Raw genomic sequence first — 27,965 nt, forward strand, 5'->3', positions numbered from 1 at the left:
ATGCATTTGCAATACTGCACTTCTTTTATCTCATTGAAAAAATGATCTAAACAGATTTAGTGAAGTTTTTTGACAGAAACTTACTCATCATCAATCTAGCAAAACAACTGATATAAATAACGTGACATGATGTGCTCAGTCATGTCTGACTCTTTGTGACCCCATGGACTGTAGCCCGCCAGGCCCTTCTGTCCATGGAATTTTCCCGGCAAGAACACTGGAGCGGGTTGCCATTTCCTCCTCTGGGGAATCTTCCTGACCCAGGGATTGAACCTGCGTCTCCTGCATTCACAAGTGGATTCTGAGCCACTTGGAAAGCTCACCTGATATAATAAATAAGTCCTTGTTAATATGTTGGTTGAATGAATACATGGAAAAATTGTCCAAGTCCTTTCATTTTTCTGAATGCTGGCTCTGTTTCTGGAAATATTTTATAGTGTGAACTATGCTCAGAAAAAAATATTAAGCTCTATTCATAGCTTTTCAATTACTATTATCAAAATTTCAAAGAGGGTCCACTTCTTAATAGGCTAGCTTCACCTAGGAGAAAATAAATCCTTTCCTACTGTCCCTTGAGCAGCATTTCTGTATATTAAACTTGCCTGATAATATAAGACCAGTGTTCCCTATTCTTTGCCTTTTACCTTGAGGGCTTCTGGTAGGAGTGAAATTGGCTTCCTATCTTCAGACAACTGGAAAGGCCAACAAGCATGCAATTAATCAATTCTGAGGCTCCTCTATCAACATGACTTTCCAAAAGAGAAAAGCTCAGGGTTCATTATCATTACTATCTCAGCTATAATAGAATATTTTTCTACCTTGATAAGGAAACTGATTATGTCCATTCACTTCTATTTAAAACCTTATCTACACTCCATAAAGGTGGCAGTGAAGCCTGATTCTGTTAGAGAAGAAGTTGGCTTTATATGTTATACTTGCTTAATGAATTTACCTCTGAAAATTGCTCCTTCTACACCGAATGACATCATACCAAGCTCATGAATCATAAAATCAGAAATAGAATTACAGAAGGGAGAGACCTAAAGGGCCAATCAGACACGGACTTGGAACCTGGCTTCATTGTTAAATGGAAGACTAACCCTTGACAAGTCACTGCATCTTTCTAAGACCTAGTTTGCTCCTTAAAATCAGGTCCTACTGGCTCCAACTCAAAAGATGTTATGAGAGCAAAGTAGTTCTCTCATCAGAAAGTGCACAGAATAACCTGAGGAACATTTTCAAACATACATAAGCCACAGCTCAGAGACTACCTAGTTGGAATTTCCAGTGTGTTCATTCAAAAGCTATCAATACACATAGAAAAATTACCATACAGAGGTGCATCCAGACAATAGTGTTCTAAGCAGCCATGAATAAAAGAAAGAAGATGATCTCTATTACGGGAAGATAGAGCAGTCTCAAAAATTACCTTTCTTTTCTGCAAGGATCTAGAATATTCTGAAAGAGGGTGGTAGTGATGAAGAGGGTAAAAATGAAAACAAGACATCTGATGATAATTTTTTACGAAGCTTTTGACGAGTGTAATTACTTTAAAATAATAATTAAAAAAGAAAATCTTATAACTACAAATAAACTGTGACAAGTGAACCTAAGAGTTAAATCTATAGCATAACCACAGAAAGAACAAAATTTATGATTTCAAATGACAAATTTTAGACACAATACTCTGGCTGGACTATAATTTAAAGACAAATGGAAAGATCTGCAAAGAAATTTTAAATTTCCTTCAGTAGTTTACTATTTAGTGGTAGTTTAGGTATTATAATTTTGAAACTCATACTATACACTATAGTGTAAAACAAGCATGTTATTTCAGATCAGGAATTTTGAGGGAGGGCAAAAGAAATAAAAATATAATAATGTGATGAGACATCTGCAATTTAATTTCAAATGGTCACCCTACCCTCAATACACCTATTCATAGATAAAGTATACAATGCTTAAAACATTTAAAGTGGTTGGGATGTGCTGCTTATTATACTATTCTTTCAAATTCTCTACATATATGACAATTTTCACAATAAAAAGTTCACAGAGAAGAAAAAAAGCCTATGCAGATGATTCCAGCAGCAGCTCCTAAAGGCAGCACTCTCAGGGCATCCAGTTCCAGTTCAGTCGCTCAGTCGTGTCCGACTCTTTGCGACCCCATGAATCGCAGCACGCTAGGCCTCCCTGTCCATCACCAACTCCAGGAGTTCACTCAAAATCATGTCCATCAAGTCGGTGATGCCATCCAGCCATCTCATCCTCTGTCGTCCCCTTCTCCTCCTGCCCCCCAATCCCTCCCAGCATCAGGGTCTTTTCCAATGAGTCAACTCTTCACATGAGGTGGCCAAAGTACTGGAGTTTCAGCTTTAGCATCAGTCCTTCCAATGAACACCCAGGACTGATCTCCTTTAGAATGGACTGGCTGGATCTCTTCGCAGTCCAAGGGACTCTCAAGAGTCTTCTCCAACACCACAGTTCAAAAGCATCAATTCTTCGGCACTCAGCTTTCTTCACAGTCCAACTCTCACATCCATATATGACCGCTGGAAAAACCATAGTCTTGACTAGATGGACCTTTGTTGGCAAAGCAATGTCTCTGCTTTTCAATATGCTACTCTCAGGGCATAGAAGAGACTTAAACTGGTTACTCTTCCTTCATGCTTTTGGGGCCTCCTCAAGGTTCAGTGCAATTCAGAGAGGAAGCTGGGATTCCGACAAGACAGCAGCTACGAAGCAAAGGGTAAAGGGCTAGGTTTCAGAAAACTCCCTAGACTGTTGTGGATGGATTTTCCACGCACTCGCAATGCTGTTCTATGAAGTTTCCTCATCTGAGAAACAGGAACAATGTCCCTGTCTGCTAACTTCAAAGGGCTGCTGAGAATCAAGTGAGACGATGATGAAGATCCTTTGCAAACTCTAAAAATATTATTTTTTGGTAATTTTCCAGCATTTCCAGTATACACGTTATTTTACAACTCATGCGTGGCTCTTCAGAGTCTTCAGTGATAGTCTAATATTCAGCATGCCTTCGACATTCAGAGCATCCAACCTACTTAACAACATATCAGCAGTGTCTCCATCTGCTTCAGAAGACAACAGGAAATCAGGGGCATCCCCGGTGTTCCATTTTCTGTCAAAGTTTACCATTCTCACTGTCTCTCAGTCTATCGACCATCTTGGTTATGCTCTGCTTTGCTAATTTCCTTCCTGACTCAGATACATTTTGATAAATTTTATTGTTAAGTTATAACGTAGGCATCAAAGTCAAATATTCTAATTCTGATGATGATAAAGTTATAAAGGACTAACAGGAGCTTTTAAAAGACTATATATATGGAATAGTGGTTTTCAGGAAAAAAAAATCCTCCTCCTCCAAAAACCTTCCTCTCAGTCAGATTGGCTTGGAAGAGGTAAGACTCTTGGGGTATGTGTGTGTGTGCATGTATAGTGTGGTAGAGTTGCTAAGTTGCGTCCGACTCTGCAACCCCATGGACTGTAGCCTGCCAGTCTCCTCTGTCCATGGAATTTCCTGGGCACAAACACTGAAGTGGGTTGCCATTTCCTCCTCCAGAGGATCTTCCTGACTCAGGGATCAATTAGATGTGTTATATGTATGTGTGTGTGTGTATGGGAGTGAGATACCTGAGCCAGTCCTTGAAAGAGCATCAACATACCCAGCATGAATGCACAGTTTGAATAAGTACCCTTGAATCCAAGCCCTCCTAGCTTAAGTTTACTTGGATAAATATTCCACTTTTTCTTCAATTTTGATTGCACTGGAACAAATAAGATTAAAATGCTCCCCAACTCAGGGGAAAAAAGAAATCTTAATTGGATGAGAAATCATACAACTCGGCTGGAACTGTATGAAGCTCTTTATACAGAAGCTTTCACTGGTGCCAACCTTCTTCCCGGAGGCTCATTTCATTTCCCTGCTGGTAACACTCAAATCACTTCACAGTTCATTGATACTGCATTGGCAACCCTTTGTTTTCAATCAAAGGAAGATGCTGAAGCAATGCTCAATTGAACTAAGTATACATGACACAGTGTACTTGCGTCCTTGTCACAGAGGACTGGGGAGGGGGGGTAAAGGGAAATATGACACTCAGCATCCAATATTCCATGACTTTCCCCAGAATTGGATTAGGATAAATTATGATGACAGGCCTGAGACAAATGCTGATGCTATCTCTTCTACTGTTTCACCTGCACACAGCACTCTTTCGGATTGCATCAAGACTCCTAACCTGATTCTCTGTCACTCATGGCTGAAAACAAAAGGCCACTGTTCAAATAAGTTTTTAAACAGTTTCCATGGAGACTGAATTTTATATTTCCTCCCTTGCTGCTTTGGAATCACTAAGGGATCACCACTGGTTTTTGCTGATGGGCATCTTTCTATAAATCTCCCTGAATGAAAGACTTTAAGGTCAAAGAACTTGTGCATTGTGTGGGTGAGCGGTGGGCATCAGGGTGGTCATTTCTCACCTTTAGCCTTGAAGCGCCATTGTATTCAGGTTGCTTTAAAATCTACCACCCCTGCCACCGTCCCCCTCATGTATTTGCTCGAGAATTAGCACACCTGCACTTCCCTGGGTGCCCCAGTGGGTGAGAATCTGCCTGCCAACGCAGGACACAGATTCAATCCTTGGTCTGGGAAGATCCCACATGCTGCAGGGCAACTAAGCCCATGAGCCACAACTACGAGGCCCACGATCTAGAGCTCGCAGCTCGAGCTACAACTACTGCGTCCACGTGCCACAACTACCAAAGCCCACACACCCTAGCGCCAGCGCTCTGCAACAACAGAAGCCATCGCAATCAGAAGTCTGCACACCGCCATCAGGGGCTAGACCCCTGCCTGCTGCAATTAGAGAAAGCTCACGCACAGCAACGAAGACGCAGCACAGCCAAAAGTAAGCAAGCAAGTAAGTAATTCTTTAAATAAAAATAAGAAGAGAGAAGTGCAAACCACAGCCACTAAAAGAAGCTATTGCTCCCCAGGTGAACTTCCAGCAAACTAGGAAGAAAGCATAAGCCAAGAAGGAAATAACTAGACGAAGTCAGAGTCTCTGACTGCCGACCTGGGATGCCCAGGCACCCTGTATTTTTACAAGGGGCGGCACCAATGAACACTCTTGATGATGAGAATAGTACGTGAGATCACCTAAAACTTCTATTTATTTGGATTTGGCTTGGTCGCCTGATGCACAGAACTGACTCATTTGAAAAGACTCTGATTCTGGGAAAGATTGAAGGCAGGAGGAGAAGGGGATGACAGAGAATGAGATGGTTGGATGGCATCACCGACTCAATGCACATGACTTTGAGCAAGCTCCGGGAGTTAGTGATGGATAAAGGGCCTGGTGTGCTACAGTCCATGGGGTCGCAAAGAGTCGGACACGACTGAGGGACTGGACTGAACTGAATCACTAGATGAACTACGTGTGGCTGTTGTTATTTCACCTTTGATTAAAAACAGGCAACTCTGTGTTTTCTAAGGTTTAGAAAATGAGAGAAATTACAACCTAATAAAATTTGCTTTATGGATAAAATACTTGAGGCCCAGTTTCAAAAAATGATTTCAAAAAGTGATGAAAGGAGTCCGGATGAGGAAAGTTCAGAGAGGCTTATTTGGAAATTCTATGCAAGGCACACAGAATTTGAGTAGGGCTTTGAAAAAAGAGAGTTATTTCAATAGAAAATATTTTGGGGGTAGAGAAAGGAATGACTGTGGTCAGTTTGGAAAACAAGAGTTTTCCAAAGGTCAGTTTCCCTAGGTCATGGAACACTAGAAGAACATGGACCAGAAAGAGGGAGATGTCAAGGTCTGACTCAGAGCTTCACACCGGCGCCCAGACCAAGGTGCCCACGGAAAGAAGGGCCTGGCGGGGCCATGGAGCTGGGCGTAGGCCACGAGGACCTTCTGCTTGCTTTGGAAGAGAATACAGATTTAGAACAGGTCATGACATACTTCACCAGCATTTGGTGAGACAATTAGGGCCCATACATGTATGACCCATCTTACAGAGGTGCAGCATGGCAGCAGCACTCCAGGCTGTCCTGGGAAAGAAAGAAAAACATGGTCCCCAAAACATCCCTGCTCTGGTTTTGAATTGGGAAAATGGGCTCACCAAAGTAATTGTGTAGGCCATCATTAGCTCTGAGGTTAGTCAAAACAATTACAACTGCTTATGAGAGTACAATAAAAAAGGGCAAACAATAATAAAGAGATAGATATTTCTACCTCCTCTCCCATTTAATGTTCAACCATAAAAACTTGGCTTCTACCTACATTTTACCATGAAAACTGCACCTTATCAGTTGCCAAACTCACTATATCATTTCTTTTTTTTTTTTTAATTCTTCACACCCTTACTGATCTCTCCCTGGTCTCTTAGAATTCTAAACCACCTCGGTTTCAGCATCACCACTCTCTTTTAGTTCTATTTCTTTTCCTTGAAGGCGTTCCTAGAGTTCTACCATCTGCCATGGCTCTTTTCATTCTATACCTTCCTTCCAGGGGAATGAGTCCGGTTCCAAGTTTTTAATTACCACATATATGTGATGATTCTTATAGTATTACCAACAGGCCATGCCAAATACAAAATTTTCTGTAACCCTTTAAGGCAATTTTACTCATTTCCAAAAAAGACCAAACTCATTTCCAAAGAAAGACCAATCTCTTTATGTTCAAGATCAGCTGACCATCCTCCCATTTTTTCCTGTTCTTCTCATATTCTCTGCTTCAAAGAAAGACGAAACCCAGTTGCCTAATCCTAATCCTAGGCATTGCATTGACTCCTTCCTCTGTGTTCCTGGGAAGACTTTAGAGTCCACATCCCAAGGAACTCTACCATCCTTTCTTCACACCCATGCTTACTTAAGTTTACTTACTCATCATTTCCTTCTTGGATTTCTATATTAGTTGAATGGCCTCTATCTCTACCCTAACCAATTTATCTTTCACATTGCTACCAAGCTATCTAAAATGTTAACCTAATGTTATTTCCCTGATAAAAAAGCTGAATACCTGAACTTGGCCCTCAATATAAAGACCATCTTCCTGAGAATGCAAACAAGCCCCTCATGATCTAGAACATTAATTCTAGCTGCATCTCCTATGGCCTCCAGGATTCAGCATTTTAGAGTTCCCACAAAGATGGCAAGTTCTCTAAGGTTCCTTTGCCTTTTAACATTAAAAGTCGCCCATTCATTCATTATCTGGCCTTGCCCCATCTTAGGTGCAGCACGCAGGATCTTTGATCGTAATTGTAGCATGTGAAATATCAGTTGCTACATATGAGATCTAGCTTCCTGACCAGGGATGGAACCCGGGCCCCCTACATTGAGAGCGTGGGGTATTAGCCCCTGGACCACCAGGGAAGTCCCACATTAAATGTCTCCATTCCTTTCTTTGGCTGACTGCTCATCAGCTAGGATCGCCCTGAGACACTGGGCACACTCTCACCATAAGCCCTGGGCCCAATCTGGGTTAAATGTTTTTTCCCTGCTGTCTGCACAGCATCCAGCATTTCCTCATAAGGAGTGTTAATTTTGCTATTTATTCTTCCATCCTTTCCTCTGAAGTCTACATAGCAGAACAGAAGCAGTGCTTTTTACTTCTGCAGATGCACTGCTCACCACCATGTATATCACATCTTTGGTGCTTAAACAATGCTTTTTGTTGAAGCATTCTATGCTGTACATCAGGCTTTCCTGGTAGCTCAGCTGGTAAAGAACCTGCCTGCAATGCAGGAGACACCAATTCAATTCCTGGATCAGGAAGATCCCCTGAAGAAGGGATGGGCTACCCACTCCAGTATTCATGGGCTTACCTGGTGGCTCTGATGGTAAAGAATCCACCTGCAATGCGGGAGACCTGGGTTCGATCCCTGGGTTGGGAAGATCCCCTGGAGGAGGGCATGGCAACCCACTCCAGTATTCTAGCTCCATGGACAGAGGAGCCCAGTGGGCTACAGTCATGGGGTCACAGAGTCGGACATGACTGAGCGACTACAGCATGTGCTGTTCATCAACCAAAACAGAATCAGCAGAACAGAAAACAAGCCTAAAAAAATAAATACTTTGTGAGTGTGTGCTTTCACTCTTAAAGAAAGCTAGTTTCATTAAACATGGGTAAAATCACAGAGGGAAAGTTCCTACAGAGATCTAAAGGGGACATTCGGGTGCTTACAAAATGAGAGTTGAATGGCTCTAAAATTTTGTTGTCTTACTGCAAATTAAAATATGATATTTGCAAATACATTCATCTGTATTTGCAAAGCACAAATAGACACAGATGCAGAGAACAGACATATAAATACTGGAGGCTGGGGGAAAGGAGGATGAACTTGGGACACTGGAATCCATATCTATACACTATTGATCAGAAAGTGAAGAGGAACTAAAAAGCCTCTTGATGAAGGTGAAAGAGGAGAGTGAAAAAGTTGGCTTAAAACTCAACATTCAGAAAATGAAGATCATAGCATCTGGTCCCATCACTTCATGGGAAATAGACGGGAAAACAGTGGAAACAGTGTCAGACTTTATTTTTTGGGCTCCAAAATCACTGCAGATGGTGACTGCAGCCATTAAATTAAAAGATGCTTACTCCTTGGAAGAAAAGTTATGACCAACCTAGACAGTATACTGAAAAGCAGAGACATTACTTTGCTAACAAAGGTCCATCTAGTCAAGGCTATGGTTTTTCCAGTGGTCATGTACGGATGTGAGAGTTGGACTATAAAGAAAGCTTAGTGCTGAAGAATTGATGTTTTTGAACTGTGGTGTTGGAGAAGACTCTTGAGCATCCCTTGGACTGCAAGGAGATCCAGCCGGTCCATTCTGGATCCCTAACCCTGGGATTTCTTTGGAAGGAATGATGCTAAAGCTGAAACTCCAGTACTTTGGCCACCTCATGCGAAGAGTTGACTCATTGGAAAAGAGCTCTGATGCTGGGAGGGATTGGGGGCAGGAGGAGAAGGGGACAACAGAGGATGAGATGGCTGGATGACATCACTGACTCGATGGACGTGAGTCTCAGTGAACTCCGGGAGTTGGTGATGGACAGGGAGGCCTGGAGTGCTGCTATTCATGGGGTCACAAAGAGTCGGACACGACTGAGCGACTGAACTGAACTGAACACTATTGATCTTATGCATAAAATACATAATTAATGATAGCTTACAGTATAACCCAAGGAACTCTACTCAATGCTCTGCAGTGACCTAAACAGAAAGAAAATCTGAAAAAGAGGAGATATGTGTATACAGTATAGCTGATTCACTTTGCTGGACAGCAGAAACTGATACAACATTGCAAAGCAGCTATATTCCAATAAAAATTAATAATAAAAAAGACATGGTTAAAAAATAATACTAGTTAGTACACTGTTGAACAACAGGAAAGGTTTTGTTTTATGTTTCTTAAGTGCATATAGTGGAGGAGGAGGAAAAGCACACAGCAGGCAGGGGGAGGAGTGTAGAAACATTTTGCTAGGAAGCTGGGCAAGGTCTGAAGTGAGGGAAGGAAGCGGGTGCTTACAGCAGCTGTGTGTCTGGGGGCAGTCCCTGTGGGAAAGAATCTGCTGCCCTGGCATATGGAGCAGACAAGCCAAAGAAAAAGCACAAGCAAAGCGATGAGACACTCTGATGAGTGTCTAGGTCGGACACTGAGTGGCAGGACTTGCCAGAGAAGGAAGCTTGGCTGGGCACAGGACGGAGGAAGGAATCGGAGTTAGTGGTTTGCCTTGTGGAAGAAGAAAGGGAGATCGGGCAAGCTCTGTGTGACAGGTCATTTACAGACATGAAATGCCCTCGTGGTCCTTTGTTAGATATCGCTGCATGAAATCTACTTCATTTGCAGCATAAATTTCCTCTCAAAGAAATGCTATGCATAACCCTGGGCAAATCATTTTACCTGTAAGTCCCTGCCATTGCTCATCTATAAAACGACCTCTAAGGCTTCATACTATTTACACTAATATTGAATGGCTGTATGCTTCAGGATAAATTATACAAAAGATTCTAAGATGCCAAGCCACAACAAAAATTGAGAAGATATAGGAGGAGAATGAAATAATAATTTTAAAGAAAGGAATTGTAAGTGGATAATAAATAATGAAAAGATTATCAGTGCTGTCTATAGGGTCTAATCACTCTGAGAATCACTTCTCTGAGTTATCACTGATGAGAGGGAGCTGGATGTGTGGACAGACAGACCCAAACCCTCAGCTCTCTGCAGAAACCATCATGTATACCAAATTTACATCATGAATACTCAGCTTTTCTCTATCAGACTACTAACATTTTTCTATCATATTCATTACCAATATTACAAATGTATAATGGAGAAGGTGTCAGGACTTTATACAGTAAATAATAGATCTAGTGAGATGAAACAAAAAAAAAAACAGTAAGAAACATGACTATGATCATAAGGAATTAATATTTACAACATATTTAGAGGTTTGTTCAACTGAGTTAAAAACTGACAGCATCCATTCTGTGACCATTCTCTTGTACATCAGATACTAGAATCCTAAATAGGAATCACCAAACGAGGTTTAGGATAATGCAAAAGGCATGCCTTATTAACTCTCGGACATCTCATTTCTTGGTCATAAATCCTATTAACTTGTATTACCAACTGCCATAAAACTTGGAGATAAAAGATAATTTATGCTCAGTGTACAGAAGCTAATGTTTCTGGACTTCTGAGAAGCACAGGACCAGAAAATGAGAAAGTGTGTATGTGAAATCAGCAGCTACTCACACTGCATGGTGAGTGTGACAAACACGCTCTCAGCATCTGGCTGGCTTCACGAGCAACACAGCCTAACCCGTCACTGACATCAGTGGGGTTTCATGGCTAAAATGTCTCTCACCAATTTTATAAAATCTGTTCATAAAAGGGCATGATGTTTTGTTAACAACACCTTTTTGTTTGGAAGTAAAAGAGGGATACTTGCTCTTCAGGGAGGAGTGATTAGGCATTCTATTTTTAATTTGCTACTCTAAAATGGCAGTTTGCACATCTCTTCAAGCAAGCGCTACCTACTGTGCTTTTCATTCATAATGACATCTGACCCCACAGCAAGTGAAATATGCCAAAATACTACCAAAAAGACATTATCTACTAAAAGTCAACCTGCTAAAAACTTCCACTTTTCCAAATTTATATAGACCTGGAACTACACTATTGTCTCCTCGTTTTAAAATCCAATTTATAATTAACAAAAACAAGTCAGAGGAAGGCGGCTGAAAAGAGAATTAGATGAAAGATTTTAGGCTGCAACAATCTACACAACTTTAAGCGAATGCGCTAAAGACATACAGGCCGGTGACAAATGACTAATATACCTTTAATGAACGAAGGATGATGGTTTATTTATACAGCAGTCTCACTGGAGTCCTGTATGTAGACTCTCCGAAAGAAACACAGAACATTACAGAAACACTAAGATGAACTGAAGGTAGGGAGGCTTTTTCCGAAAAATCAGGAGAAGCACATTTTAGTTCCATGGCCCAGGGGTATCCCAGGTACTTGAACAACATCACGGAGCAGACACAGCACTAAAGCATTTTTATCAGCCAAAGACCACGTCTCATTCCTTCTGCTATTAGCTTCAATTTCAGACAATGTAGAATCATAGGAACAATTCTAGAAGATGCTGTCCTCAAAAACAATACTCAAATGATAACTAACATTTATATAGAATTTTTAGTTCAGTTCAGTCGCTCAGTTGTATCTGACTCTTTGTGACCCCATGGACTGCAGCACCCCAGGCCTCCCTGTCCATCACCAACTCCCAGAGTTTACTCAAACTTATGTCCATTGAGTTGGTGATGCCATCCAACCATCTCATCCTCTGTCATATCCTTCTCCTCCTGCCTTCTATCTTTCCCAGCATCAGGGTCTTTTCAAATGAGTAGTCAGCTCTTCACATTCAGGTAGCCAAAGTACTGGAGTTTCAGCTTCAACATCAGTCCTTCCATTGAATATTTAGGACTGATTTCCTTTAGGATGGACTGGTTGGATCTCCTTGCAGTCCAAGGGACTCTCAAGAGTCTTCTCCAACATCACAGTTCAAAAAGATCAATTTTTCAGTGCTCAGCTTTCTTCATAGTCCAACTCTCACATCCATACATGACCACTGGAAAAACCAGAGCCTTGAGTAGATGGACCTTTGTTGGCAAAGTAATGTCTCTGCATTTTAAAATGCTGCCTAGGTTGGTCATAACATTCCTTCCAAGGAGTAAGCATCATTTAATTTCAGAAACAATACTCAAATGATAATTAACATTTATATTGAATTTTAGCACTTTTTATATATGTTAGTGGTTTGATGATAATCTCATTTAATCTGCTTAAATGGACAAAGTTTTTTTTTGTAGGTAGATTTTGTTATAATTGAGGAAAACACATAGTATTATTTTTGTTTAATTTCAGGGTGTAGCCACAAGGAGGGATATACCCTTAAAGTGCAACCAAGATTAATCTTATTTGAAAAGAATGTTGTAGAGAACACACACACACACACACACACACACACACACACATACGACAGATAATGTGCAATCTGTGCACTGTGGCTTGTGTAAAGAATGTCATTTCCATCTTAGCCCATTAATCCCATGAAGGAGGAAATGTAGTGGAATGACTGTGGAGTCAAAACACTGCTGTGTGACCGTGTGACCTGTCCTGTTTTCCTCCCCCCAGGATTGTTATGAAGCTCAAATAGATGTTTTTTATAAAAGTCCCCAAATGAGCTTTCTCAAGATCAGCTATCTGATGACTTTCAATTAAAAACTACATTTAAAACACTTTGAAACTATTCTTTATTTGTCACTGAAGCATACCAGATTGATTTCTTCAGTCTAGTTCCAAAATATTTGCAAATGGTTTCAATTTATGTTTATGGTGTGCCCATCCTGACCATGATTACAATAAGCCCTATTAACCAGGAACAGCATCCCACAGACACCCATCCTCAACATGCACACTACCGAATACAGACGTGTGCTTTACCATATGTGCAACATACAACACGGAGATGTGTGAAAACACATATTACACAGTCATTTTAGCTCCAATGGTACATATCCCATTTCTAGGATGTAGGTTGAATCTCTGCAATAATTTTCATATAGCTTTTAACAGATTTTTGGTATTAATCACACTTCATAAGTATACCATTAAAACTGCTTACAAATATGGTAGAGTGTGTAAGATTGATTGGTATCTTAAGCCCTCAAACACACTCATTTTGGGTTTTGCAGTTGTCCTAGAAGCTGACTGACAACTCTGTCATACAGAGCGAAGTCAGTCAGAAAATCACGTAAGGTATGTTAATGCTTATGGATGGAATCTGAAAAAGTGGTACAGATTATATTATTTACAAAACAGAAAGAGAGACACAGACAGAGAGGGGGAGAAAGTATGGATACCAAGGAGGGATGATGGGGAGGGGTGGGATGAATTGGGAGACTGGGGTTGACATATATACATTACTGATACTATGTATAGGTAACTAATGAGAACCTACCACATAGCACACCTCTACTCAGTGCTCTGCTGCTGCTAAGTTGTGTCCAACTCTTTGCAACCCAATGGACTGTAGCCCTGCAGGCTCCTCTGTCCATGGGATTCTCCAGGCAGCAATACTGGAGTGGGTTGCCATGCCCTCCTCCTCAGTGCTCTATGGTGACTAAATGGCGAGGTAAGCCAAAACTGGGGGGATATGTGTATACATACAGCTGTACAGTAGAAACTAACACAGCACTGTAAAGCAACTGTACTCCAATACAAATGCAAGTGACTGAGAAGCAGGGACCTGGGAAGTGTCTCCGGTCGGCCCTGCCAAGACCCCAGAACAAAGTCTGTGCTAAACATTCTCATTGCTCCATGTGATGGAGGGTGTGGTCTTGGATGAGCTTTCCAATTCACACTATGCAATCATTACTTGCTTGCTAAGTCACTTCAGTCGTGTCCGACTCTGTGCAACCTCACAGATGGCAGCCCACCAGGCCTCACTGTCCCTGGGATTCTCCAGGCAAGAACACTGGAGTGGGTTGCCATTTCCTCCTCCAATGCATGAAAGTGAAAAGTGAAAGTGAAGTTGCCCAGTCGTGTCCGACTCTTAGCAACCCTATGGACTGCAGCCTACCAGGCTCCTCCATCTATAGGATTTTCCAGGCAAGAATACTGGAATGGGTTGCCATTGCCTTCTCCTATTATTTGCTTAGAATAAGGTAATTTTCTAGTTGTCTCATTAAGACAAAAACAAACAGACCAGAGATTCTAGAGGGCCTGATGGCTTAGATAGTAAATAATCTGCCTTCAGTGCAGGAGACCCAGGTTCCATCCCTGGATGCGAAAGATTCCCTTGGAGAAAGGAACGGCAATCCACTCCAGTAATCTTGCCTGGAGAATTCCATGGACGGAGGAGCCTGGAGGGCTACAGTCCATGGACGCACAAAGACTGAGTGACTAACACACTCATGGTGTGTGTAGGCACACTCATCATGATCACTGTTTGGGGACCTGGGGATTTTCTTCTTTAATGAGTAAACTTTGAGTCATACTACAAATGACAAGAAAAGATGATTACATTACTATACATTTTGTGTAGGGTCCCGATCCCAGACTTTCTCTCCCAACTTCAGCTTCTGGCCCCTGACAGAGACTATGCCCTCTGCTCAGTCCTCTCTCTAGCCCATGGCTTCCTCTCTTAGACCACCTCACACCGGGCTGGGGCAGTGTAACTGCGTTCCCACCAAAGGCAACGCAAGCCACTGCCAGGCCTGGCCTTTAAAAACATGTGGTATCTGGTGGTCCAGGGGTTGAGACTTTGCACTTCCAAAGCAAGGGGCGTGGGTTCGATCCCTGGTTGGGGAAGTAAGATTACACATGCCACACAGCCAAAAAATAAATACATTTATAAAAATTTTAAAGAAGAAAACATGCAGTGCCACTCCTTATAGTTATCTTTTTTCCCCTGCTGCCTCAATGTGTCCCAACTGGCTCAGATACGAAGTAGACCATACTGCCCAAACCACAGCAGATTCTCCATGAATGAGGAAAAAAAAAAAAAAATTAAGCTTAATCTCAGTTAAGCCTCTGAGATTTGGGGGTTAATTATCACTGCAACATACCCAGGGTAGATTAGTACCCTGGCCAATTGAGAACAACAAAAAGCTAGGAAAAAAAAAAAGTGGGGGGGAATCTTTGAAAATGCATCAAACATTTCCCCTTCTCACCCCAAAGAATACTCAAAACCCCCAAACTAGGTTTTGATTGAAAAGGAACACCAAATCTTTCACCTTACACGCATTTGATTTTTTTTTTTTTTTTTAACCAAATCATGAACCTGCACGTCAATTTCTTCAGCCTCCGAGTCTGGAAGGTCATCAGGAGAGTGAGCTTGAGCAAGGTAGGAGTGTAAGGGAGACTGCACTGCTTAAGCAGACACTCACAGAGCAAAGATGAAGAGAAAGAACACTCCCACAGGAATGCCAGGAAAACTGATGACCAAATTCGGGATGAGAAGAGGAACAAGTCTTCCTGGGGCATCTGTAATCAGAAGTCAAACTCCCAGCAGAATTAGCTTCAAAATACATACCACCTAGATGGTCTCCCAAAAATCTCAAACAAAAGGTCTTAAGTTTTTAGTGTCTATAAATAACTGGGCTAGAAATCCACTCCAGAGTCTTCTTGGACTCACTTTTAACTCCTATTTCAAGTAATTCCCACGGGGAAAGTTCTCAGAAATACGAGGTCACAGAGAAAAATCACAAAATACAGAATGAAATCAAGGTTACAAAATATAAAGGGAAAAAAGAACAGAAAAGACAGCTAACTTATAAAGACTGCGGATATCAGAATTATTCTGGACTATAAAGAAAGTACAACAATTACATTTTAAGAGTTTTTAAAATGTGAGTAAGGGGAAAGTATGTAAGAGAGATGAATCATGACAGGAATTTAAAAGCCTTTGCTACGAAAAGGATAAGTTTAGTAGCAAAATAGAACAGCTAAAGCAGAAGACTGAAGTGGTTTGCAGAGGTTATGAGGAACTTCAGAATGCAGCTCAGAGAAACTAAGAAAATATGAAGGAAGTTCTAAGATATATGTGATGCAATTAGAGGATCGTGTGTGTGTGTGTGTGTGTGTGTGTATACATATATATATATGTATATGTATATATGTATACATATATGTACACACACATATATACTCAATTGGAGTTGAAGAAGAACAAAGAAAGAGAATGTGATGGGACAATACCTGAAAACATAACGGCTGTGAGTTTTCCAAACTGAGGACAGACAGCAACCTATAGACAGAGAATTAATTCTAAGAAATCCCAAGCTGAATACATTTTAGGAAGTCCGTATTTATACAATAAAGGTACATAACACCACAGACAACATAAAGATCTTAAGAGCAGAAGTCATTTTTAGACATGGCTTTTGCTATCAGTCCAGTACTTTGGCCACCTCATGAGAAGAGTTGACTCATTGGAAAAGACTCCGATGCTGGGAGGGATTGGGGGCAGGAGGAGAAGGGGACGACAGAGGATGAGATGGCTGGATGGCATCACTGACTCGATGGACGTAAGTCTGAGTGAACTCTGGGAGATGGTGATGGACAGGGAGGCCTAGTGTGTTGCGATTCATGGGGTCGCAAAGAGTCGGACACGACTGAGCGACTGAACTAACTAACTAACTAACTAACTAACTTTGCTATCAGTTAGTTAGTTAGTTAGTGTCGGCACTTCAGAAGTGTCGGGAAATTTTAAGTATTTAACAAACACCTAATTAGAAATCTAAGAAGCATATCTGTGCATGTCAGACTGCTAACTGAACTATTTTAATGACTTTGCCATAGCTTATGGCAAAAAAAAATTCACACTCTAGTATATATCATTCAAGGCTTTTCACAGTCAGGATCTAAATGAGTCTTCTGGACCTCAGAGTCTTCTGAGTCTGATATTTAGGTATTTTCCATACGGCTGCTCAGTATTACCTGTAGATTCCACAACGTGCCCTGCAGCTCTTTCTTTCTGAGTGGCTCCTTCTAACTGGAATGACTTTCCCATCATTTCCCATAACAGAGATCTACTCATCCTTCAAGGGTCTGTTGAAACATAAGCTCAACAGAATGCATGTTCCATGAAAGCAAGGGTTTTGCTATTGCTGGCTGCTGTATCCTCGGGAAAGCACCTGACACACAGCAGGTACTCAGTAAATATTTGTTGAGTTAATTAATTGAATAAAATGTGAATGCCTCTGTAAGCATTTCCTTGCCACACCCATGACCAAATTATATAATCTTTCATCATCTTTATGTCCTAAACTTTCAATCTAGCTTTATGTTTGTGTTTAATAAATGTCTCCTTCACTGGACATGTACTACAGATCTTTAGAACTATAGTTCTTTTTTTTTTTCTTATTTATTTATTTTATTACTCAGCCATTAACAAGAATTCATTTGAATCAGTTCTAACGAGGTGGATGAAACTGGAGCCTATTATACAGAGTGAAGTAAGCCAGAAAGAAAAACACCAATACACTATACTAACACATATACATGGAATTTAGAAAGATGGTAACGACAACCCTGTATGCGAGACAGCAAAAGAGACACAGATGTATAGAACAGCCTATTGGACTCCTGTGGGAGAGGAGGGGGGGATGATTTGGGAGAATGGCATTAAAACATGTACAATATCATATAAGAAACGAATCGCCAGTCCAGGTTCGATGCAGGATACAGAACTATAGTTCTAAAGAACCTATGTTACTATTTCTGCTTACTCTTCAATTACCCAGCAGTGTAACAGGTAGGCAGCAGGCACTCCATAGCTGTTTGCTGACCAAACAAATGGACAGCATGATGTTTGAAAACTGAATTCTTCAACTTCCTTTTCACATCTCACAGAAAGTGTTCCAGAAAGCAACAAAGCCAGGCAGTGCAAAAAAAAAAAAAACAAAAAAACACACAAGTGGCTGAACAATGGTGAACATGCATTATAACTTGCCATATTAACCAAACAACAATTTTTAGGTAATGACAAGCTACAGATGGTGAACAGCAGATGGAGTGGGAGCAAAGCTATATGTAGCACACTACAATGAGAGGCAAAAAAGAAAAAAACTGTCCACTGTTTTAAAAAAAATGTTACCAAGCTATCATTTTTCAAACTGAAATACACCCATCAACCTCATAAAACGTGTTTATATAATAAGAATTCTATTCTAAGCACTACATTGATAGAAAATTCCCTTGCTGTTTATCATGGGAAATGAATGACATCATCCTGAAAGTGAAATTAACAAGCAACTTATGAACAGTAAAAGCTGAAGACTTTAAGTACTTCACAAAATCAAATACAGTTTCCAATTACAACAACACTGAAAATATCTGAGAATTCCGTTTGAAATATCTGCCAAGCTTTGTGCTTCCTCTGCTGAGATTTTTCTCAAGTGACACTCATATGCAGCTGCTCAAAATGCAAAAATGCTAAATTTAATTCTTAATCAACTTAATTGAAAACCTTATTTTCTTTCTTTGATTTTTTTTTTTCTAAGTACAACAAAATGAAAGCTTTACAGCTTCTTTTCCACCTATTTCCCCTTCAGTGACCAGAGGCAGTCAAACTTGTCAACTTCACTCAGTTGAAACACATAAACTGGGCAGATGCTTTCGCCTTATCTACAAAAATCTTACAGGTTTTGTAGAAGCAAAGTGCAGACAGTCTATTTAATCCTCACTTACCGGTTGGAGCAGGTAGATGAGAGATTCCTCTTGGATTATTATAACTGGCAAAGAAGTTATTTGAGGCGCTTGGAACAAAGTGCTCACAGATGCCATGATCTGGTCAAAGCGTCCAGCAAGTCCTCCCAAGGTCACAATCATATCTACCTGAGAAACCACATGAAAATCAGCAGTCACATATTTAAGGAATTTAAAATGATTAAATAGCATTGAATACTTCCATAGAGCTTTGAATACTCTCTTTTATTAGATAAGCCATGAAGAAACGGCAGACAATGACTGTGTTGTTCAGATGAAGGAATTAACTCCCATGATTGGTTACGTAGCAGTCAGCTTCTGAGAGCAACATTTTTGGTACCAATTGTTAAGTTTTTCCCATTTGCCTATTCAGCTGGAAAACTAACCAACTCTTCCTTTAAAACTCAGCTCCATGTTTCTTCCACGTGGAAGTCTTCCCAAATCTACAGCTGGTGCTGCTTCTATCTACCACATAGCATCCCTGTGGCCACATTGAAGACACATAGCACCCAACAGTGAGGGAGCCTGTTTTACAGGTCTGAGGTCTGTCATTGCCCCCCGCCACAATCCAAGTATGTTAAAGACCTGAACTGTCTTCACCGAACCTAGCAAGTTGCCTAAATTCTCTGTACCACATTTTTCTGTTTGCATGGAAAAACTGGCTAACAATGGCCAAATGATAGGGTTGTTCTGGGGATTAAATGAGGACACTAAATGGGTTAATAAGTGCAAAGACTTAAAACATGTTCATAACACAGTGATTGCTTAAAACATGTCAGCTGCTCTTCCATTGTATTGTTTTTGGTATTATTACACTTATATTATTATTAATATGTTTATTATTGTTACATGTTATTTGATATGCATTTTTTTTCACTTAACACTTTAAAGAAAGCATTTCCTATCATTACAGTGTAGTTTATTTAAACATTTCCCTACTGTTGATAACACATTTCCATGATATTTATATATAAAATTACTGTGATACTTTCCTAACTTATAAGAACAAAGATTGAAGAATGGCCACGGAGCAGTGGTAGGGTGTGGGGTCACAGTCTCCTTTGGCCAAAGCTCTTAAGGAGAATGAAAGAGAGGTGTTGCCTGGTCTCTTTCCTTTGGTTAGTCAGCCTGATCTTCTCATGTATCAGCAGAGTCAAAGCTGCTATACTGATCATGAAAAAGGAAAAGCTGGAGAGCTTAATCAGAATATTATAAGTAAGAAATAGAGTATTTCCTGCCATATCAGTAAACAAGAATGTCACAGTCATCAGGGATTCCTCCGAATACGAATCCCTGAGCCTGAGAGGCACTCAGGAAGGAGAACAGTACCTGTTCAATCTGGCAGCCTCCAGGCTGCAGCCACTCCCTATGGTGAGCACTGAGGAACTCAGGGTGTGATCAATGACCAACGCAGTATCCTGGCCTCAGAGAGCTGAGAGGCATATGGGAGGAATGAGTTCAGGGAGCCCCGACTCTTGCATCTTCCCATGCACAGAAAAGTGCTAAAGTCCTTAACTTAGGCTATCTGTTGCTGTTGTTAGCTGCTCAGTTTTGTCTGACTTTTTGCAACCCATGGACTATAGCCCACCAGACTCCTAGATCCATGGGATTTTCCAGACAAGAATACTGGACTGGGTTGCCATTTCCTTCTCCAGGGGATCTTCCCGATGCAGCCCAGATCTCCCACACTGCAGGCAGGTTCTTTATTGTCTGAGCCACTCGGTTTTCTTTAATTAGTTTTTTAACTTTTTAAATTTAATTAAATTTTCTTTAATTAACCTTTTGGTATTCAGACTACCTGCCCTTTGCTGAAAAACTATATAACCTGGCTCCTCCCCTCCTCAGAGCAGTTCTCTCAGAGCCACTTGAGATGCTGTCTCCTGGGCTTGAAGTCCTAAAAATTCCCACCAGATAAAACATAACTCTCAACTTTAAGGTTGCGACTATTTTTTAGGTTGACACAAGAAAACTTTACATGTAATAAGAACTGACAGTTATACTACTCACTCTACATGAAGTAAAGTAGAACTTATTTAAAGATAGGAACTATTTGGCTATTAGTTTTTAAATAGTACATTTTAAAAGCTCAAATAACATGTGCCTTGAAGAAATCATGATTTTAGGAGAATAGCATGACACCCCTGCACCAGTACAACCTGTTCAGTTTCTGGAGGAACAGTAAGTGGCATAAGTCGCCATAAAGCCAAAGGCTGTGCAGCTCACAGGTTGTGACCCTGGTCCTACTCATAGTGCCTAACACATGCAAGACACTCAAGTGTTTGATGAATGAATAAGTGAAGACACCACAAGAAAGGACCAGTCAGCCAAAGGAAGAACTAGATTAACTACCATAATATGAGAATATATACATCAAAAGGGGGATTCATAACAACACAATAGTAAACTACACAGAAGAATCACAAGGTTGGGAATGAGTTTCCTATTTTTGACCTTTTCAGAGTGTAGGGAGAATATAAATTTTGATTTTGAATATGATAGTTTGTGTCAAAACTATAGTATTTTAAGACAAGTATACCACACATCTAGAAGATCCAATTTTTTTTTTGGAGATCTTTCTGGAACTCTGAGAATTAGATTTGAGGCAGAGGAAGACCATGCACTCTAGGAAGGCATGTATTACTCCTAATACACAGGCGACGATTAAGACATCTTAGTCTTCAGAAGAAAGGGGTGACCTATAAGCTTTTGGGGTGTAAAGTCAGGTAATGGCTTTTAGCAGCGCTTGGAAAATCTTATTAGTAACACTCCAGACCAGAGAGGAAGGGCTCAGAAATTATATAGGAACTCAGAAGAATCAAAGAGAATTTGCCTTAAACTGAAAAGAAAGACAATATAAGAAAGAAACCAGTCCATCCTAAAGGCAATCACCCTGAATATTCACTAGAAGGACTGATGCTAAAGCTCCAATACTCTGGCCACCTGATATGATGAGCCAATTCATTGGAAAAGAAACTGATGCTGGGAAAGATTGAGGGCCGGAGGTAAAGGGGGCGACAGAGGATGAGATGGTTGGATGGCATCACCGACTCAATGGATATAAGTTTGAGCAAATTCCAGGGGATAGTAAAGGACAGGGAAGCCTGGTGTGCTATAGTCCATGGGTTTGCAAAGAGTCAGACATGACTGAGCAACTGAACAGCAATGGAAGATACAGTAGAGAAAGTTCTAAGGCTCTAGTAAAAAGCACACGGCACAGTCCTATCTACATAATCCTAAATTCACAGCACAACAAATACCCGATGATAAAATAGTTTATTCACTATGCACATTCTGAAATCCCTTATTTTAGGTTCTCAATTTTTCATTACTATACTCCAAGCCTTGAGGGATCCCATAACCTTTGAGGCTGAAATTTAATCCCCATCTTCCACACTGGCGTATCATGATGAATAAGCAGTATCTGTAAATCAGTCACTGAATTTTTCAGAATAAAGAAGCAGCAAGATTACTTCTCATCACTACTCATTTTCTCTACAGGAAGTATTTAGCAAGACTGATTATAAAAACATTAGAGGATCAACGTAAGCTGCAGGGGGCGTGAGGAGCCAGCCAGGAGCTGTTTCTGTAGTTGTCTAGCTCTGGCTGGAAATAGGACATCCAAAGAGATAGAAGAAAGAAGGCAGACACCAACCCTGTATATTTACATAGGGCTTCCCTGGTGGCTCAGATAGTAAAGAATCTGTATGTCATGCAGGAGACCTGGGTTTGATCCCTGGGTCAGAACGATACCCTGGAGATGGGAATGGCAATCCACTCCAGTATCCTGCCTGGAGAATTCCATGGACACAGGAGCCTGGCAGGCTACAGTCCACGGGGTCCCAAAAAGTCAGACATGCCTGAGTGATTAATACTTTCACTTCACTTTACAAGCCTAGATGCCTGCCTTTAGGACAACAATGCCACTGGGAAGGACTTTTCAGGCTAAAGTAGGCTGTTTACAGCCGGCCAGGACACCTTTTCTATGTGGATCCAAAGCCTGGTGCATTACTTCTAATACCACCCAGTGTAACATAAATTTTCAAAACAGTATTTTCTGGATGCCTCAGCATTTCCACAGACTGTAAGCCCCTGACTCCAAGGACCAGGTACACCAGGGTGGTAAGACTGGTCTCTACCACAAGTTTCCCTCCTTGCCCTCCTCTGACTGACCTAGTGACACTCAAACACACCAAGTGACAGCCCCTCACACTTCTGCTGGGTCCCTACTCTAAACCCCCCAAAGGCACTTGCTCATGGGGCCTCACTGTCTCCCGGCTCCCCACCTGCGTGGTTAAGCTCAGACCCTGCGCCTCCGTCCATAAGGCCCCTGCAGAGCCCCCTGCATGCCTTTCCCCTTTAGGACCTGGGAGCCAAACGCCTCTCCTTGGCTAACTCTGAGTCTGCATGTGTCTGCACCAGACTGATCTTCAAAACCCCCAGATTATTCCTTACAGCACACACAGTCAGACTTTGTTATGACTGCTGATACACCTGTGTCTCTCATTCTCCTTCTAGAGGAGACGTAAGAAACACAGACACCAGCTGCAGTGTGTGCGACACAGCAGACAGTAAGCACTTCTGAGCTTCATCAACGCACACAAATCAGGGGAAATTGAATAAAGAACCAGAGAGTCAAGAAGCTGATTATTAGGCTGAGTTAATGTCATCTAAAATGTACAAAACAGTACTTCTATACTTGGCAAGGATTCCCATAGTTGGCAGCTTTTGAAAACAATAACTTATTTCACATGTATTACCCCGGGCGATATATATTTGCTGATCACTTACCATCTATCCCATCACTTCATGGGAAATAGATGGGGAAACAGTGGAAACAGTGTCAGACTTTATTTTTCTGGGCTCCAAAATCACTACAGATGGTGACTGCAGCCATGAAATTAAAAGACGCTTACTCCTTGGAAGGAAAGTTATGACCAACCTAGATAGCATATTCAAAAGCAGAGACATTATTTTGTCAACAAAGGTTCGTCTAGTCAAGGCTATGGTTTTTCCTGTGGTCATGTATGGATGTGAAAGTTGGACTGTGAAGAAGGCTGAGCGCCGAAGAATTGATGCTTTTGAACTGTGGTGTTGGAGAAGACTCTTGAGAGTCCCTTGGACTGCAAGGAGATCCAACCAGTCCATTCTGAAGGAGATCAGCCCTGGGATTTCTTTGGAAGGAATGATGCTAAAGCTGAAACTCCAGTACTTTGGCCACCTCATGTGAAGAGTTGACTCATTGGAAAAGACTCTGATGCTGGGAGGGATTGGGGGCAGGAGGAGAAGGGGGCGACAGAGGATGAGATAGCTGGATGGCATCAGTGACTCGATGGACGTGAGTCTGAGTGAACTCCAGGAGTTGGTGATGGACAGGGAGGCCTGGTGTGCTGCGATTCATGGGGTCGCAAAGAGTCGGACATGACTGAGCGACTGCTCTGATCTGATCTACCATCTATCAGGTACTAAACACTTAGGACAGATCAGTAAACAAGACAGACCACCACCCATGTCCACACGTCTGTTCTTTAGGTCTAGATATGTATTGCTGCTGCTGCTGCTACTAAGTCGCGTCAGTCATGTCCAACTCTGTGCGACCCCATAGACGGCAGCCCACCAGGCCTCCCCATCCCTGGGATTCTCCAAGCAAGAACACCTGCCCTACAAATAGGTTCATCTGTACCATTTTTCTAGATTCCATATATATGCATTAATACACAATATTTGTCTGTCTCTTTCTGGGCTTCCCTGATAGCTCAGTTGGTAAAGAATCCACCTGCAATCCAGGAGATGCCAGTTTGATTCCTGGGTTGGGAAGATCTGCTGGAGAAGGGATAGGCTACCTGCTCCAGTACTCTTGGGCTTCCCTTGTGACTCATCTGGTAAAGAAACCGCCTGCAATGTGGGAGACCTAGGTTTGATTTCTGGGTTGGGAAGATCCCCTGGAAAAGGGAAAGGCTACCCACTCCAGTATTCAGGCCTGGAGAATGCCATGGACTGCACAGACCATGGGATCACAAAGAGTTGGACACAACTGAGCAACTTTCTTTCACTTTCTGACTTCACTCTGTGTGGTAGACTCTGTGTCCATCCACACCTTCACAAAATGACCTAATTTTGCTCCGTTGAATGGCTGAGTAATATTCCATGGCATATATGTTCATGTTCCACATCTTCTTTATCCATTTCTCTGTTCAAAGAGTGTCAGGAGGGTAGTCATGAGAACTGAATGCAAAATTAGGAGGAATCAGAGTAAAATCTAAATGCTAGATCTGAAAAGTTTTAGCCTTAGTACGCCACTGTAAAGTCCTGACTTTTATTAGCATTACATGGAAAGCCGTTCTGAGCAGTTATCAGTTCTGATAATATTTGATCCATCAGCAACATCTGACACAAGGTTATTTTCACCTCCTCCCAGATACAGTCTCTCACAGAAATATGGGCTTCCAGCAAAACCGTATTTCTTTGATTTCATTGGTTGCTTCCTCTCAGGAACCAACATAACAACTTTGGAATAGCCCAGAGTAAGGTCCTTAATTCTCTTCTGTCATTACATACTCTGCCTTGGTGTTCTCTGACAGCCTTGTGGCTTTAAATACCAACAATGTCAACACTTTCTTAACAGTCTATCATCAATCCAGACCCTTTCTCCTCAACTCCAGGCTCCCATATTCAATGTTTACTTGACATTTGCATTTGGAATCCAATAGAGATCTCCACGTTAACCTGATCTTACCCTGAATCATGATCTCCCACTGTTTTCCCCACAAAAGCTATTCTACCCCAAACTCCCAAGGTTCATTCTTAACTCCTCTCTCTTATACACCGTAAAAAAATTCTATTGGTCCTAAGTTCAGTGAAAGTCACTAAGTTGCCCCGACTCTTTGAGACCCCATGGTGTGCAGCCAACCAAGCTCCTCTGTCCATGGAATTCTCCAGGCAAGAATACCGCAGTGGGTTGCCATTCCCTTCTCCAGGGGATCTTCCCGACCCAGGGATCAAACACAGGTCTCCGGCATTGCAGGTATCTGTTTTACCATCTGAGCCACCAGGGAAGTCTCAGTTCAGTACACATCCAAAATTTCTCCCCTCTTCACCACCTACAACCCCATCACAACCACGGCCACCAAAATCTGTCAGAGAATATGAGAACCATTATAGCTCATGGGAAAGACTGCAGTGGCCTCCAACAGAGCTCTGCTTTTGCCCCCATTTCTCCACAATCTATTCTCAATATAGTAACAAAAATAACCCTGTCAAAATGTAAATCAGATTTTGCACTCGTCTGCCCAAAACCCTCCAATGATTTTCTTTGTGGATCTATCTATTAAAGCAAAGGAAGTAAAAGCAAAACCAAACAAATGAGACCTAATGAGACTTAAAAGATTTTTTGCAGCAAAGGAAACCATTCACAAAATGAAAATACAACCTACTGAATAGGAGAAAATATTTGCAAATGATATGACTGATAAAGGGTTAATATCCCAAATATATGAAAGGCTCATACAAGTTAAAATCAAAACAAATAAACAAGTAAACCAAGCAGTTAAAAAATGGGCCGAAGAACCGAATAAACATTTTTCAAAGAGGACATGTAGATGGCCAATAGGCATGTAAAAAGAAGTTCAACATCACTAATCATCAGAGAAGTGCAAATCAAAACCACAATGAGATACCACCTCACACCAGTCAGAATGGCTGTTATCAAAAGGACGAGAGATTAGTAAGCGTTAGTAAGGATGTGAAGAAAAGGGAACTCTTACACGCTGTTGATGGGAATGAAATTGGTGCGGCCACTATGGAAAACAGTATGAAGGGCTCTCAAAAAATTAAGGCTTCCCTTGTGGCTCAGCTGGTAAAGAATCCACCTGCCATGTGGGATACCTGGGCTCAATCCCTGGGTTGGGAAGATCCTTTGGAGAAGGGAAAGGCTACCCACTCTAGTACTCTGGCCTGGAGAATTCCACGGACTGTATAGCCCATAGAGTCTCAAAGAGTTGGACACAACTGAGCAATTTTCACTTTCAAAAAATTAAGCACAGAACTTCTATATGATCCAGCCATCTTTCTTCTGCTCCTTCTGGGTAATATACAAAAGAAGTCATGATCTCAAAGAGATAACCACACTCCGACGTTCACTGTAGCATTATTCACAATAGTCAAGACACGGAAACAGTCTAAGTGTCTGTCAACAGACGAATGCATAAAAAAGATTAGAAAATATGTGAGATACGTATATATGTATCTGTGTATTATATATATAATACACACAAACATACACACAATGGAACAATATTCAGACGCAAGAAAGAAGGAAATTCTACCATTTGTGACAACATGGATGAAGCTGGAGGCTTGAGATGCTAAGTGAGATAAATCCGATAAAGAAAGACAAACACTGTATGACCTCACAAGTAAAATTAAAAAAAACTAAACTCAAAGAAGAGTGGAATGCCATGTACGTACTGCTCCATTTAAAATGGATAACCAACAAGATTTACCATACAGTACATGGAACTCTGCTCAACATTACATGGCAGCCTGGATGGAAGGGGAGTTTAGGGGAAAACGGATACATTAATATAGATGGCTGCATACCTCTGCTGTTCATCTGAAACTATAACAATCTTGTTGATTGGCTATACCCCATTACAAAATAAAAAGTTTAAAAATAAATAAAATAATTCTAAATTCAAAAAAAAAAGAGAGAGAGAGAATGTCAGTTGGGGGGATAGGGAAGTAGCGAGACTGGTCAAAAAGTACAAACTTCCAGATAAATGGTAAGTTCTAAATATCTAAATGGACAGCAGGGTGACTACAGCTAACAATACTGAACTACATACTTGGAAGTTACTAAAAGTAGACCGTAAATGTTCTGTTACAACAACAAACAAAAGTAATCATGTGAGGTGATGGACTTGCTAACTAACTCTTTATTAGGGTACTCATTTTGCAATATGTATGTGTATTAAATCATGTTATATACCTTAAATGTACACAGTGTTATATATCAAGTATCTCAATAAAGCTGGAAAAATAGAGATACTTTACATTCTTTTTTTTTTTCCTGCTTGGTCTTCAACATCCTCAATGTATTTCACAGCGATGGCACACCTTGTTAGGCTAGCTACCTGTCAAGTTCTCAGGTGGCCAGT

General features: G+C 41.2%; 1 protein-coding gene across 9 annotated transcripts in view; it reads right to left on the reverse strand.

Moving 5' to 3' along the window:
• Positions 1 to 27,965, reverse strand: part of TPK1 (thiamin pyrophosphokinase 1) — a 386,269-nt gene that overhangs the window by 136,526 nt on the left and 221,778 nt on the right. For 8 of the 9 annotated variants that reach the window (XM_044947010.1, XM_044947011.1, XM_044947012.1 and 5 more), the window contains one exon: positions 18,796 to 18,942. In XM_044947010.1, the coding sequence (XP_044802945.1) occupies positions 18,796 to 18,942 (147 nt within the window). Of the gene's footprint in view, positions 1 to 17,579; positions 17,942 to 18,795; positions 18,943 to 27,965 lie in introns of those variants that run through there. The other variant, XM_044947013.2, reaches the window with a different exon arrangement.

The sequence above is a fragment of the Bubalus bubalis genome, chromosome 8 (genome assembly GCF_019923935.1).
Source record: "Bubalus bubalis isolate 160015118507 breed Murrah chromosome 8, NDDB_SH_1, whole genome shotgun sequence".
Taxonomy (NCBI): domain Eukaryota; kingdom Metazoa; phylum Chordata; class Mammalia; order Artiodactyla; family Bovidae; genus Bubalus; species Bubalus bubalis.